Source organism: Mya arenaria, chromosome 9 (assembly GCF_026914265.1).
Source record: "Mya arenaria isolate MELC-2E11 chromosome 9, ASM2691426v1".
Lineage (NCBI taxonomy): Eukaryota > Metazoa > Mollusca > Bivalvia > Myida > Myidae > Mya > Mya arenaria.
The window spans coordinates 40,420,864-40,437,675 of record NC_069130.1 but is presented as its reverse complement, the minus strand read 5'-3'; the positions used below and the strand labels follow the sequence as shown (position 1 = coordinate 40,437,675).

The window sequence follows — 16,812 nt, the reverse complement described above, 5'->3', positions numbered from 1 at the left end:
GTTGTTGTTGTTGTTGTTATACATGATTCATCGTTGATAAAAACGGAACCTCAAAACTAAATTAAAGTCGATTTTGACTTTTGCATCGCATCCGACCCTTAAGTCTTATTCACTTAAAATCACAGATGGCAGGTTGAAATTTTTGAATAGACAATTTGCTACAAACGTGAGTTTGTATTATGTGTTGAAGGTTTCATTGAGCTTACCTTATTCGATCAGTATTTGATAGTGTTTATTTTCCAAAGAAGGGTGAACTTGACGCTTATGTAATAAAAACGAATTTCGATCTCGTGTTGGTTGAAAGTGATCTGATGTTTTATCAAAATTAGAAGGTTTTTTATAGTACGATACATAATCATTATGGTACATATATGTCGGTATCATTCATATGTCTACCTTTCACATTTCTTTTAAAATTCTTATTTGTTCATAAGGGGCTATAACTCTGTTTATTTGATTAAGGTCCACTTAACAACAGTTAAAGATGCACTCTAACTCCCTAATAAGATTTACCACAATTTATACAATTGTTTTAATAGACCAAAAAGAATGAATAAATTAAAAAAAAATGCTTATGAAGGATACCGAGATTGATTTGAAAGAAAGGTACAGAGAAAAGGTATTTCTACCTTATGAAACAATAGTAGGTCACAGTAAATTTTAATCTTTTACTACTCACCAATCATTTAATATATTTTCGCGTTTACTGCTATTGAATACACGGTTACAATCTTGTTATCAGTAATTAATAGTTTCCATAAATGCATTATTAAGTATGTAGTTAAAGGTTTTTTGCTCAAAATTAATGTCTGTTAAATATGTATAGGTAGTGATTTTGAATAAGAGTGTCACTTTAACTATGTATGTCCTTTGTTTTACAATAATGGAGGGGTTTTATGATTCACTTGTACACTCTTTGAAGTACACATACATTCAAAGAAAACGCTACACAGATTGGTCCCACGCCAATTCGTGGTAATTTTGTTTTGAAGTTACATAACCAATTAGTTTTTATAGCGCACCATATATACATGAAAAAATGCATAAGTGGTCGTTTTTACTCAAGACCTAATGTCTTACACTTTAGTGAAGTTTTAAATTATAAAAACGTGGATACCTTTAGGAAAACAGCAATTTTTGTTAAAATCTTAGTTAATTACTTTAAACGAATCTGATCATGTATTTCATAGTTTTTCATTTGATATCTCATAACTATATCGATTATATTGTATCCTAATTCTAATAAATGAATTTGTTTTGTCATAAAAAATAAATAATACTATTCATACTAACCACATTCCCCTTACTAATTACATTTGTTTTGTAAAAAGATAAACTCTTAACCTGTTGTGAAGCCGCCATTAACACACATCTTTATACCTGTGTTAACATATATATATTGCATTTTCACATGCTTTTACTTAAATGTAAACTGTGATATAATAAAAGAATATTGAATTGAATTGAATTACAACACACGTCCAGGGACAAGTTTGCATTATGGTCACCACGTCTATGGAGGCTATTCGTTGCCAAAAGTCCAGACGTGTTAATTCCCACAATGTGCTTCTTAATCGTACAAAATGTCTCTTACATTTGTCAATGTAGACGTGCTATTTGTTATTTCTATGCTTCAGTTCTTCCGTACTGATATCACTTTTGTCATTATAAAAGACAAAATGCATAATTGCCAGATCTAAACTGTATAAACTCACTAAAACATCGATCGTATGATTTGCTTTTAACAATATGATGATGAAATTTAGAAAGTCGAATCATGCATAAGTTATTATGTAAAACTGCAATTGTACAGTCGACACGCGCATTCGTAAAATGAACACTTGCAGACCTACAAGTCCAGGTTTACAAAAGTCAATTGACAAATTCAGAATTACAAGGATAGACGATTTCGCCTCTACCTTATATGGTAAATGTCACGAAAAAAAACGAAGGTGAATGGGCAGAACTAACGAATCGGATTTTCTTTCGTTTATTTCCGTAAAATCTAACCAGGGAGATAACATCTTCGGCTACGGTCTCTTTATTTCACAATAAAAACTTCATTTAAAAAATAAATAAATTGAAGATCAGTGTTCCTAAATGGGTTATATGTCACCATAATATTCAGTCAATGACAGTTGGGTGTATCTGAGCTGGAATTTGTAGTGCCACTGTCAGTTTTTTTAATTATGTAAAAGGGACTTATTAAAGGCCATCGGACAATGAGCATGTGAAAAATGTGAAAAAAGTCCGGACTATTGTGTGTGGGTGGGGTATTAAAAGGTAGCCGCAAGTAATTTGGTTTATTAGCAATAAATGAAATTTCATCTATATGATTTTTACAAATTAACTGTTACTTCCGAACTCTGTTAGACTTACCTGGTTCTTCGTTTAAGAAACGCGTTTCAAGCCAGGGGTGTAGCTAGCCCTCTATTCAAGTGATTCATAATTTTGCAAGGGGGTCCGGGGGCATGCCCCCTCGGAAAAGGGCGTTCTGAGGTGCTTTAATTAGTACTGGCGAATGGACAGTATTAGGATTATGGAGTCAAGTACGCATACTGCAACTTCGGCTGATTTTATTTATTATATTTTTGTCAGAATCATGTGGATTTAGCCGGGTACTCGCGAATAGGCAGCTACGCTCATGCAAGCTTGAATATGTATATACATATCTCAAAAAGACTGCCGCGAAGTGTTTAAATTTCATTTCCGGTACATTACCGAAAATGCATCAAGATATTACAAACCACGACCAATACGGACCAGACACTTCCGCCCTGGCTCAGGGACACTTCGGACCATGATGTTTTGTTTCTAGTTTAGGTCCAGTTTGTTTTATAAATATTACCACTTCAATATCATACCATTCTTGGCGACATATACCACTTTAATATCATACCATTCTTGGCGACATATACCACTTCAATATCATACCATTCTTGGAGACATCGTACCACTTCAATATCATACCATTCTTGGAGACATCGTACCACTTCAATATCATACCATTCTTGGAGACATCGTACCACTTCAATATCATACCATTCTTGGAGACATCGTACCACTTCAATATCATACCATTCTTGGTGACATCATACCACTTTAATATCATACCATTCTTGGAGACATCATACCACTTCAATATCATACCATTCTTGGCGACATATACCACTTTAATATCATACCATTCTTGGCGACATTGTACCACTTTAATATCATACCATTCTTGGAGACATCGTACCACTTCAATATCATACCATTCTTGGAGACATCGTACCACTTCAATATCATACCATTCTTGGAGACATCGTACCACTTCAATATCATACCATTCTTGGAGACATCATACCACTTTAATATCATACCATTCTTGGAGACATCATACCACTTCAATATCATACCATTCTTGGCGACATATACCACTTTAATATCATACCATTCTTGGAGACATCGTACCACTTCAATATCATACCATTCTTGGAGACATCGTACCACTTCAATATCATACCATTCTTGGAGACATCGTACCACTTCAATATCATACCATTCTTGGAGACATCGTACCACTTCAATATCATACCATTCTTGGAGACATCGTACCACTTCAATATCATACCATTCTTGGAGACATCGTACCACTTCAATATTATACCATTCTTGGAGACATTGTACCACAAATGCACCATATAAAGGGTTTTCAAAGGCGATAAGTAGGTGCTAACGTGGCTGTTAAATCTGCACTCTCACAGATTGAACGTTTTGACAACTATTTCTTGTCATGGAATGAGCCAATTTTTGGGACAATCCATGGAAACAAGTTATATATCAGACTGCTTACAAAAAAATAGATCACAGATTTTTATATTTAAGTTAAAAAAATGATGTTTTAGTAATGGTTTAAGCCATAAAACATTAATTTTCAAGAGGAAATAAGAAAAAATCTCATTTTTTGTCAGCAGTTTTACATCATTGATTTTTTGTCAGCAGTCTTACATCATTGATTTTTTGTCAGCAGTCTTACATCATTGATTTTTTGTCAGCAGTCTTACATCATGTCAGCAGTCTTACATCATTGATTTTTTGTCAGCAGTCTTACATCATTGATTTTTTGTCAGCAGTCTTACATCATTGATTTTTTGTCAGCAGTCTTACATCATTGATTTTTTGTCAGCAGTCTTACATCATTGGGTTGCAGATATTTATTTAAAAAATTGCTCTTTCCAAGACAAAAAATAAAAAAAGTTGTATTAATGTTTAATCTGTGAGAGCTGCAGCTTTAAGCGATATAATTGGGATACTTATATAGGTAAGTTATTGTGTGAAACAGTTCTCAACCACAAAAGGTGTCATACGATTATCATTATATATTTATTCAAGATCATGGATATTTTTCAAATTAAAGCACAAATAATCACACAACACTTATAAACCATTTACAAGTATACAATATCTGGTACGATTTCTCCAGCTGAATGGTACGAAGTCTCCTGATACCATATTTAAGTGGTACGAAGTCTTGGTTATTTTCGTTTTATATAAAAAAACAAAGATTGTTTCTCATGATTTTATATCTGACATCAAAACAATAGTACAAACAGATTTACCAATGTTTTACATTCCCCCCACTCCACTAAACATATTTGCACACCTAATCATCTTCATCATCATAAAAGTACCGATGATCCCTTTCACGTTTCCCCCTTGCAAAATAACTATCATCTCTTCCGCTTGCCCCACCCACTGAATTTCTCCTGTCCGATTTATCTCCAAGATGCCCTCTATTTCCCGAATGTCTGTCATCCCTTAAGTAATCGCCCCCTTTTTCAATCTTATCCTCTGATGTAACGAGACTTGAGATCGCCTGCATCACTGCTTCTTCTTTGCTTTTTTGCCCATGGGAAACTTTTCGACTCCCGCGGGAAAACCTTTCTTCCAAAATATTGTCCAGTTCTTGACGAAGTTCCTGTTACCAATACACAGAGAAATAGAATAAATATGATAAAAAGCTGAATTTATACCATTGGAAGTATTTTTTATTACAATATTTGTTCAATATAAATCCATATTATTCTTTTAATTAAAGTAGTATTTTTTAAGACAAACATATGCACATTTTCCCTCCTATGTGCTTCATTAGTATGAATCCATTTATCATGAAAGTTTTATTACATGCAAGGAATTCAACTATGCTACATAGCAATTTACAAATAGCGGGAGGGGGGGACTAATAGGGATTTCCCCTGTTGAGGCTCGAACCTACAACCTCTTGGAGGAAATATGCGCACCTGCACCACTAGATTAGCTCTATAACCTGCTATAATTACCTTCACGAGCTGTACAGTGTCCGGAGAGGCCTTGAACTTGATCCAGTCATCCACACATACCAGGTTCTGACCTCCCTCCTGCAAGGTAGGATGATAAAATATATTGCAGGTAACTACCGGTATGTATTAGCTTCTTTATAATCCAGTTCTTCATGTTGGGTGTCCTTGTATAGGTCGGCTTGCCTTATGACAGACCTGACCAGCCTAACATGGACATTCTTGTGTACCGGGTAATTGGCATTTTCATTTTCCAATTAACTCAACAACAATCATAACACTACATTATGTAGATTTCATAGCAATATTTCAAGTGAAGCGTTGCCTCTTTAGAATTTGAATCAAACCTTACGTTCAAAATTTATATGATATACAAATGGATGTTTCTCTGACAGGGCCCAATCGTAGCATAAGTCATAATCCTATGACAGCATTTGTTTTATGAGACATATAGAGTTTCATCTGCTTAACTTGATATTTTTTGTCAATTACTGATAAGCAGGATAAAAAAGAAATCATAGCATTTTTTTTAACTTAAACAAACGAAAGACTACATGTCTACATGTATATGTGTCTGTGTACATGCATGTGTACATTTATGTGTATGTGTACTCAAATGTTAACATCTATGTGTATTTGTACAGAATGTGTACATCTATGTGTAGATATATTATGTGTATGTATATATGCATGTGTACATATATGTGTATGTGTACATGAATGTGTACATAAATATGTACATGAGTTCAAACAGGATTGTGTACAAGTGTATGTACATATATTTGTACATTTATGAGTGTGTATATATGCACACGAGTGTAAACTGATATGTATGCATAAATGTGTATGGAAAAGTGCATATAAATGTGTATGTATGTGTATTTGAATGTGTATGGATATGTGGACATAAATTTGTATGGATGTGTATAAATGAATTTGTACAAGTATGTGTATTTGGATGTGTGTGGATATGTGTACATAAATGTGTATGGATGTGTATACATGAGTTTGTACAAGTATGTGTATATGAATGTGTATGGATGTGTATACATGAGTTTGTACAAGTATGTGTATATGAATGTGTATGGATATGTTTACATGAGTTTGTACAAGTATGTGTATATGAATGTGTATGGATGTGTTTACATGAGTTTGTACAAGTATGTGTATATGAATGTGTATGGATATGTTTACATGAGTTTGTACAAGTATGTGTATATGAATGTGTATGGATGTGTATACATGAGTTTGTACAAGTATGTGTATATGAATGTGTATGGATATGTTTACATGAGTTTGTACAAGTATGTGTATATGAATGTGTATGGATATGTATACATGAATTTGTACAAGTATGTGTATATGAATGTGTATGGATATGTTTACATGAGTTTGTACAAGTATGTGTATATGAATGTGTATGGATATGTATACATGAGTTTGTACAAGTATGTGTATATGAATGTGTATGGATATGTATACATGAGTTTGTACAAGTATGTGTATATGAATGTGTATGGATGTGTTTACATGAGTTTGTACAAGTATGTGTATATGAATGTGTATGGATATGTTTACATGAGTTTGTACAAGTATGTGTATATGAATGTGTATGGATGTGTTTACATGAGTTTGTACAAGTATGTGTATATGAATGTGTATGGATGTGTTTACATGAGTTTGTACAAGTATGTGTATATGAATGTGTATGGATATGTATACATGAGTTTGTACAAGTATGTGTATATGAATGTGTATGGATGTGTATACATGAGTTTGTACAAGTATGTGTATATGAATGTGTATGGATGTGTATACATGAGTTTGTACAAGTATGTGTATATGAATGTGTATGGATATGTTTACATGAGTTTGTACAAGTATGTGTATATGAATGTGTATGGATATGTATACATGAATTTGTACAAGTATGTGTATATGAATGTGTATGGATATGTTTACATGAGTTTGTACAAGTATGTGTATATGAATGTGTATGGATATGTTTACATGAGTTTGTACAAGTATGTGTATATGAATGTGTATGGATATGTTTACATGAGTTTGTACAAGTATGTGTATATGAATGTGTATGGATATGTTTACATGAGTTTGTACAAGTATGTGTATATGAATGTGTATGGATGTGTATACATGAGTTTGTACAAGTATGTGTATATGAATGTGTATGGATATGTTTACATGAGTTTGTACAAGTATGTGTATATGAATGTGTATGGATGTGTATACACGAGTTTGTACAAGTATGTGTATATGAATGTGTATGGATATGTATACATGAGTTTGTACAAGTATGTGTATATGAATGTGTATGGATATGTTTACATGAGTTTGTACAAGTATGTGTATATGAATGTGTATGGATATGTATACATGAGTTTGTACAAGTATGTGTATATGAATGTGTATGGATATGTATACATGAGTTTGTACAAGTATGTGTATATGAATGTGTATGGATGTGTATACATGAGTTTGTACAAGTATGTGTATATGAATGTGTATGGATATGTTTACATGAGTTTGTACAAGTATGTGTATATGAATGTGTATGGATATGTTTACATGAGTTTGTACAAGTATGTGTATATGAATGTGTATGGATATGTTTACATGAGTTTGTACAAGTATGTGTATATGAATGTGTATGGATATGTATACATGAATTTGTACAAGTATGTGTATATGAATGTGTATGGATGTGTTTACATGAGTTTGTACAAGTATGTGTATATGAATGTGTATGGATATGTTTACACGAGTTTGTACAAGTATGTGTATATGAATGTGTATGGATGTGTATACATGAGTTTGTACAAGTATGTGTATATGAATGTGTATGGATATGTTTACATGAGTTTGTACAAGTATGTGTATATGAATGTGTGTGGATATGTATATATGGATATGTGTACATAAATATGTATGTGTACCTTACCATACTACATTTGATGTCACCTCCAAAGAACAGCAAACTGTATGGGGAAACCAGACTACAGTCATACATCCATACCTGAAAAGGGGTTAAGTTTCAATGAATGCAAAGCACTAGCTTTTTAATCAAAGCATAAACTTTTACTCTTGACTGAACTAGTTTTTTTTTATTTTGATGTGCATTTAAGTTTGCTGTGACAAACCAAGACCGATGTGGACACTTTACCCCTCACACCAGCATTATTATGAATCAATGTACATGTCTATAATTGTTTGGCTTAATGATGTGAGTGCGACCTGGCCGAAACCCACTTGTCTGGCTTGGTACCAGCAGCCATTCTCACATTCTTGGACATCACGGACATCTAAGAGAGAAAGATGCAAGAGTGCTGACCAAGCTGACCTTATTGGACACCAGAGGTGTTTTTTGCACACTAATATTAACCATTCAGGTGCCCTTATAAAACCATTCATTTCCAATGATAATTTCAATGTTGAGATTAGATTATCAACATTTATCAAGCTTATTTATGGGTCAGATATTTTAAATCACATTTACCTAGCTTTTAGGTCAGATACTTTAAATGACATTTATCAAGCTTACATGTAGGTCAGATACTTTAAATGACATTTATCAAGCTTACATGTAGGTCAGATACTTTAAATGACATTTACCTAGCTTATATGTAGGTCAGATACTTTAAATGACATTTATCAAGCTTACATGTATATGTAGGACAGATACTTTAAATGACAGTTATGAAGCTTACATGTATGTCAGATACTTTAAATGACAGTTATCAAGCTTATATGTAGGTCAGGTACTTTAAATGACATTTAGCTTATTTGTAGGTCAGACATCTTAAAAGACATTTATCAAGCTTATATGTAGGTCAGACATCTTAAAAGACATTTATCTTACATCTGAGGTCTTCATGATCTTGTGGTAAACTACCCAGCATGCTCTAGGGTCACTGACAGCCTTGGCAACGGAGCCCGGGAACAGCTTACATTGACCTTCTTTCAGACGAAACTTTATTTGACTGAAAAAACAACAACACAACTTAAAAAACAACACAACAGGGAACATTGATTCTTAAAATGATTATCCATAGGAAATTGTCACAGTAACATATGCCTCTGGTAAGTGTTGGGAATAGGTTCCAATTTTACTATCGATAATTGGTTCAACTCAAGAATCCGATTATCAATAGTACAATTGTTTTTTTAAAACACTAGATACATGTAGTACCTGAATTTAAGTTTAATTCATGTACAGTGTTAAACTCTTAATCATTATATGCATATAAGTTAAGTGCTGTTGTATAAAAAATAGTTAATTTTCTTCCTCATTGTGGCTTTCATCAGCCATTTTGTTAAAGACAATATCTAAACACTTGCTAATATTTTTTTTTAAATTTAACTTTTTATTTTCATTTTTTTGCAATGATCTATTTTAACCAAATAGAATAGATTGTTGCTGATTTCAGACTCAACCAATCGATTTTCTATTATTATCGATCATCGTAATATCACAGCCTCTGGTCCCATTTTCACCTTTGTATGTTCGGAGTTTGACACTCAGACTCAGAAATATTATTTTTTGGAAAATTTATTAAATGTCATTTTTTTGTAAAAAATGGTAAACAAAAAATAATCAAACTATCGCAGGATTTTAGCTTAAAGCTGCACTCTCACAGATTGAACTTTTTAACAACTTTTTGATATTTTGTCTTGGAACAAGCCAATTTTTGTGACCGTCATATAAGACTGCTGACAAAAATCAGATTGCAGATTTTTATATCTTAGTTCAAAAATGGATGATTTATGCATATTTCTTAAACCGTTAGTAACACTTAGAAGCCATAAAACATTAATATTCTAATGGAAATATGAAAATCTGTGATATGTTCTTTTGTCAGCGGTCTTTTATCAATGGTTTGCAGATATTTATGCAAATATTTGCTAATTCCAAGACAACAAAAAAGTTGTAAAATGGTAAATTTTTGAGAGAGCAGCTTTAAGAGTTATGGCAGGGTGCTTCACCCTGTCCTTTTTTGGAAGCACCCTTCCGCTCTCATGGAGATCAGCATGGGCACCCTTCTGCCTTCAAAGAATGAAATGCGTAGGACTATCAAATAATTTACTTATTTTGAAATCAAACTTATAATATGATTAAAAATACATACATACTTAACATATTTGGCAGTTCGTATTTACAAATAAGGTTGTTGAAACCTTATTTTATTTTTCTTCAATTCAACACAATTGCTAACTTTGACTGTCAAATTCATGTTTAATTTCTTCACAGCCTGATACAATGGCCCTTTTCTGCCTTATCACCCTGTCATTTTAAAAAACCTGGCTAAAACCCTTTGTCACATATATTAAAAGCAATTTTTATCAGATGCTGATGCTCAGTACAATATTTTACAAGAAAATCCAGATTTACAGTTTTGAGTCTGAAGTCTCAAGGTCAGACTCAAGGTGCTATTGAATATGGACCCAAGAGTAGGGCCTTGACACTTACATGTAGTTCTAAATATTGCCATTGTTCTGAGAACATATATTCTGAGAACATATTTTCTCCACAATTTTGTTAAAGCTGCACTCTCACATATTGAACATTTTGACAACTTTTTTTATTTTTTGTCTTGGAACGAGCCAATTTTTGCGAAAATCCATGGAAACCAGTTATATAAGACTGCTGACAAAAAATCAGATCTCAGATTTTTAAATTTAAGTTCAAAAATGAATGTTTCATGCATTTTTCTTAAACCAATTTTAGTGGATTAAGCCATAAAACATTATTTTCAAACTGAAATATGAAAATCTGTGATCTGACCTTTTTACTGCAATATTTTATCTTTGGTTTGCAGATCTTTTCCCCAAAATTTGCTCTTTCCCAAACAAAAAATTAAAAAGTTGTAAAATTGGTATATCTGTGAGAGTGCCACCTTAAGTTTTCAAAATAACCACTGCTTTATCATGCGAGTTTATATCAAAGCAATATTGACCAGTTCCCTCCCTTGATTAACAGTAAAAGGAAAGTTGTGAGGAGTTACCTCCACTTATTTTTTGGTATCTTGTCAATTCTGCCGATGTTTGGGTACAGGCCTGCACAAACTATTGCCTTCACTAGAGCATTGTTTTCTGAAAAATAGGAGAGTAATTACTGACAGTTGTAGTTTGTAAGGCAAGATGACTTTAACCAACAATACAACTCTTTAATCAAATAATTCTGTTTATTATATGCTTTAATGACTTGAACACCATCTATTGTAAACAGCCAAATAATGTACCTTTACTTTTGGATATTTTTTTCATGTACATATGCTAAATAAGAAGTAGATTTTAGAAATGGAATTTAAAGATGCACTCTTACTCCCAAATAAGATGTAGTACAATTAATACAATTGTTTAAATATACCATAAAGGATGAATAAATGTCAAAAACAATAGTTATTATGAAGGATACCAAGTTTAATGTGAAAGAAAGGTGCAGAAAGTCGATCACAGAAAATCTTTTAGCACTCACCAATCACTTAATATTTTTGTGTTTTCAGAGATTAAATACACAGTTTGGTATCAGTAATTGATATTTTCCATAAATGCATTATTTAGTATATATTGATTTTGAATAAGAGTGTCACTTTAAGTGTGAATGTATTTTATTTGTAAAAATTAACAAATCTTCCTCTTAACTTAACTGATTTTCAAATATACAGCCATGTATCTAAAAAAAAAACAATCTAAAATGCACGGGCAAATTACTGAATAATCAGTCGTCTGTAACCCTACTAGAGTGCATGTTAGCCTCTGCTTGCTTGGGGAGTTTACTCTCTAGGAACCCGAGTTCGTACAGAACGTCTGCCAGTTGTTCACGCATCTTCTTCAACATCTGTAAGGTTTTCACAAAAAATAGAAAATGAAATAAGGTTTACACAAAATATAGAACAGTAAATTTAGACTGTGAAATCCCTGAAAGTTTAAAAAATATATATGTAGTGAAATAACTGTTCAGTGTTCACAAATATAGACCATGAAATAATAACAAGCATTTTTATAAAATATGGACGGTAAAATAACTCTTCATTTTTTTCACAAAATAAACCTTATTTTTAACATAACTGAAAGGCTTTCACAAAAGTGGGCTTAAGGTTTTCACCAAATTATAGCCCTTGAAATAAATGTCATAATAATACAAACATAGACCATGTAAGTGATGTTTAATACATGCATGTTTGTCAAAAAATGGTATACATATACGTAATGGTATAACTGTATCTGACTTATACGGCGATAAGTGTATTGCATATATTATCGAGCAAGTAACAGCATTAATAAATTAATGAATACAGATTTATAAATAAATAAATAGAAATATTTTTCCGAACGATTAACATTAGATTATTATCATGGACTTTCTAAATATAATGTATCGGCTAGTACGATGCATCTTTTGCAGCTTTTGCACATTTTTCCAATTTGAAATTTACAAGGGTTGTCTAACACGTTAATTCCATTAAGTTGAAAATTAGCATTGGATATTTATCTGTACTCATAAACACATATGATTTAAACTGGGAAACCATTATGCATTATTTGAAACAGGGAAATACAGATAAGACAGCAACATGATTGATGCATTGCTTATTTTAACCATATTAACTGATGAATTATTGGCCACCTATTAGCTCGTATTGACAATTCAACACCAAATTGAGGAAATACTGTATTCGCCGATTTTTGGACTATCTGGCGTCTAGTCCCTTTAATGCAAGAACTCAATAACGGCTTTTGTTTCTTAAAGCAGTTATTGAGTTCTTGCACAAGGGTGACAACATGTGCAACTAGCCGTAGTGAGCATGTGTACCAAATTTCATGCTTAGATTTCTTAACACTTTTTTTAAGTTTTGGTAAATCATTACCTTCATACATGTTGTTGCCGCTGAGAAAAACAAGGAATAACTGAAGTGCTACTGGCGCTGAGAAAAACAAGGAATAACTGAAGTGCAAAGTATTTTGTCCCCATGAAACCTCATTGAAACCGTTACCTTGACAACATATTTCTCACTTACCATAAGTGTTGATTCTGACAGAAAGTTGTCAAAGCAGAATTTCCTGTGGGTTCCCCTCTGTCTTGCTCTATCCCAACCCTAGAATGTAGAATGAATTACCTTGAAAAAAAGTCTTACCGTAGTCCTAAAATGACAATCTGATTAAAATCATATCCTCTGTAAGGAAATTTGAAATAGGGATAATTATGGAAATACGGTGTTTGGATTAACAGTGTAAATGCAGTCGATACTCAACTGATCTCAATTTTACTTTCATGTAAACAACACAAACAAACTTTTTTGAACCAAGCGCTCTTTGTATTGGTCCATTTCATCAATAACTCTAGAAGCATTAACAGAGAGATTATCCCATGTTGCAATTCTACTGTTTAAGATATTTCTAGGTAAGAAAACTGATCCTGGGATGATTGCTGAATAGCGGCCCCGAGAACTCTTGTCTCAGACAATTTCAAACAATTTTCCGCTGAGCGCATTTCCAATGACTCTATACAAACCTTGCACAAACAGGTCCCTCAGAGTTAAATTCTTACATCAAATGCCTTGACCAGGGTGATGTGATCACTCAGACAGTTCTCCGCCAGACCCATACGAGCCTTGTCTGCCTCAGCCTTTTTCTCCTAAAAATATTAACACATCAACTTTAGGTTAAAAATAAAGACAGCTTTAAAGTGATTAGACGTATCAAGTCATGGCAACATTTTAGCATGTTTCGCCGACTGCTTATTTTGCTGATAACAAAAATCTATGACAATGCTCTATTAATTTATATTTCTCAAATGAAAGCAATGCAGAGCGAACCCCAATTCTTTTTTTTCAGTCAAACAAGGAGCACAACTCAAGAGTTATGGGCCTTTAATGTACATGTGCATTTCCAATGGCAACATAATTACCAACTTTCATTTGAATATCTACGGGCTACTCCAGGTTACACATATAACCCACGGGAAGGAAGGCAATTATTTTCATTGTATATCGGCAAGTAAATTTGCAGGGAGGTGACATATTTAAGAAGCACTTTCCCCTCTTGGGATATATGTTAAAATGGAATAGCCCTCACACAGTTTTAAAGTAATGACCATTAAACAATGCTGAGGCTATCAAAATACCCAAACTATAAAAAAAATTGAAATCCATATGGGCTAATACAACTACTGACAAGGTTATTAACAAAAGCCTACCAGGGGGGCATAAAATGGGTCCTTAAAGGAGAGACTGGCAGCGATGGTGAGAATTGGGTCCAGGCACTTAAACATGGCTCCATATAGGATCATCTTGCCCGTGTGGGGGTCCAGGGGCATCCTGGACAGGTGCTTCCCCAGGGGCAGGAGATTCTCATCCTTGTCCAAGGCATTCTGGAACGAGAAATTGAGTTTAATTAATAGTATTTATTCAGTACACAGAAAGTGTTTATTTCAATTAAATTTTAACAATAAAACTATTCACCTGAGTTGAAGGCAAAAATGATGTAAGTCATACTTTTCTATACTTTTTACCAAAGAAAAATACATAACATGTTTATAAAACTATTTTTACATATAGCTAAAAAAAAAAATACACTGATAGCAAACAAGAATTCAAAAGGAAACACATCAACATCAGGCCAAACAAACAAATCATAGTTGTCAATTAACAAAGAAGTAAGAGAGGATATAAAACCAGAATGTCATTTCAGTTGCTGAACAGTCCAAATAGCACTATGCATAAACAGGCATACTTAAAGATGGACTCTTACTCCCAAATAAGATTTACCACAATTAATTCATTTTTTTGATATACCAAAAAGGAAGAATAAATGTTGAAAACAATAAAGCATACCGTGTTTAATTTGAAAGAAAGGTGCAGCAAATAAATATTTGTACCATATGTGACAATAGAAGATCGCAGTAAATCTTTTAGCATTCACCAATCATTAAATATTTTGGCGTTTTCAGCTATTAAATACAGGGTTAAAATCTTGGTATCATTAATTAAAATTTTCCATAAATGCATTATTTAGTAGTTAAAGGTTTATCACTCAAAATGTATGTTTGTTATACTTTCATATGTATTGATTTTGAACACCGGTAAGAGTGTCACTTTAAGTTCAGAAGAAGGTAAAGCAGTCATAGAGTGGGTTCTAATAAAGATCTTAGACATAACGCGAAAGTTCTCTTTTTTTTACTTTTTTTATCTTGATATTTATTCAAACAACTGAAATTAACCTATATCATAGTTCAAAAACATAGCTAAGAAAATGTAAAAATTTGATGTATAGCCAACTGTAACGTTTTTACAGAGTAAAGATTTTCAAAGTTTAAACTATAATCACATATTGAAAACAGCACTTAGTATTAAGTAGAGAAGCACCAAACACGAACAAAGATTACCTACCAGTTGTTGTAGGTTCACAATCGCACTTTGCACAGCGGCCAGTGATGGGGGCTGGATTGCTTTCTGCACAAACGGCATAATCTTACCAAGGTTCAATAGCTGTCAGGGGAAAAGATACCAAATTTTACAATAGAAAATACATTATGATTGATATTTATTACAAACGGCATAATCAGACCCAGGTTCAACAGCGATCAAGGGAAAAAATACCAAACTTTACTATAGAAATTAATTGTGATAGATTATAAGTGCAGGAAAAATGGTATTAATAAAATAAAATCTGTTAAAAACTCTTTGTACAACAGTCTGTGTCAGACATTTAATGGCGTATCTGAACTGTTTTTTCTTCTTTTAAATAAAAATTAAACAAACCTAATCAAAAGACTTGTGTTTAATTGCATTCTTATTTCAAGGAACGTCAAATCAGGCGCTACCTTTGAATTGCTTTTAAAGTATAGCCAACAGAAAACTGATTTTATAATAGCTCTTGGGATGAGAATTTTTTCTTTACTTTTTTTCCCTTAAAATACAAAAACAACTAATAAAACTCAATTTCTGGATTGTCCGGGTTGCATTAAATTTGATACCTTTATGGTAAGACAAAGCTCCTCCAACCTTGTCCGTAGAATCTCCGGGGGTAGGTAGTCCGCCATTATAGACTGATGGTAGCCAGAATACAGGTGATAACACTCACCTGGCTGTACCCTACAATGTTTCATAATCTTAATTTTTGTACCTCTTCAATTTCAAAGCTTGTCAGGTTTTTTTACCCTTTAAAGCGCAATAACTCAACGATTATCAAAGCCATAGTTATAGCGCTGCTATACATACAAGCTAAACATGTGCTCAAAAATGAAGGTGAAATTGTCTATAAATTACATTCCATAATAAAGATACTCTGCGTTTCTTTCTCAGGTAAGACATACTGTCATCATGATGGAATATAAGACTTTGGATTATAAGTATAAGTATGAGTTTTATTATCACCGGAATAAATATACATTGAAAAAAGAAGTGCATTGTAGTTAAAGGTGGGAATGATTAATTTTGTCGCATTGATAAAAAAGTATTATTAGGTCTGAGAA

At 32.9% G+C, this 16,812-nt stretch overlaps 1 protein-coding gene across 2 annotated transcripts in view; it reads right to left on the bottom strand.

Annotated features, from left to right (window-relative positions):
• Positions 1 to 4,544: 4,544 nt before the first annotated feature.
• The window catches only part of LOC128202943 (ATP-dependent DNA/RNA helicase DHX36-like), a 34,548-nt gene continuing 22,280 nt past the window's right edge, over positions 4,545 to 16,812 (bottom strand). Inside the window, exons 19-29 of one of the 2 annotated variants that reach the window (XM_052904139.1) lie at positions 16,315 to 16,432; positions 15,728 to 15,826; positions 14,536 to 14,709; positions 13,888 to 13,974; positions 13,358 to 13,435; positions 12,078 to 12,177; positions 11,342 to 11,429; positions 9,199 to 9,319; positions 8,281 to 8,355; positions 5,325 to 5,402; positions 4,545 to 4,963 (exon numbers count right to left, since the gene is read on the bottom strand). In XM_052904139.1, coding sequence (XP_052760099.1) covers positions 4,649 to 4,963; positions 5,325 to 5,402; positions 8,281 to 8,355; positions 9,199 to 9,319; positions 11,342 to 11,429; positions 12,078 to 12,177; positions 13,358 to 13,435; positions 13,888 to 13,974; positions 14,536 to 14,709; positions 15,728 to 15,826; positions 16,315 to 16,432 — 1,333 coding nt within the window. In that variant the 3' untranslated portion in view covers positions 4,545 to 4,648. Of the gene's footprint in view, positions 4,964 to 5,324; positions 5,403 to 8,280; positions 8,356 to 9,198; positions 9,320 to 11,341; positions 11,430 to 12,050; positions 12,178 to 13,357; positions 13,436 to 13,887; positions 13,975 to 14,535; positions 14,710 to 15,727; positions 15,827 to 16,314; positions 16,433 to 16,812 lie in introns of those variants that run through there. The other variant, XR_008255826.1, reaches the window with a different exon arrangement.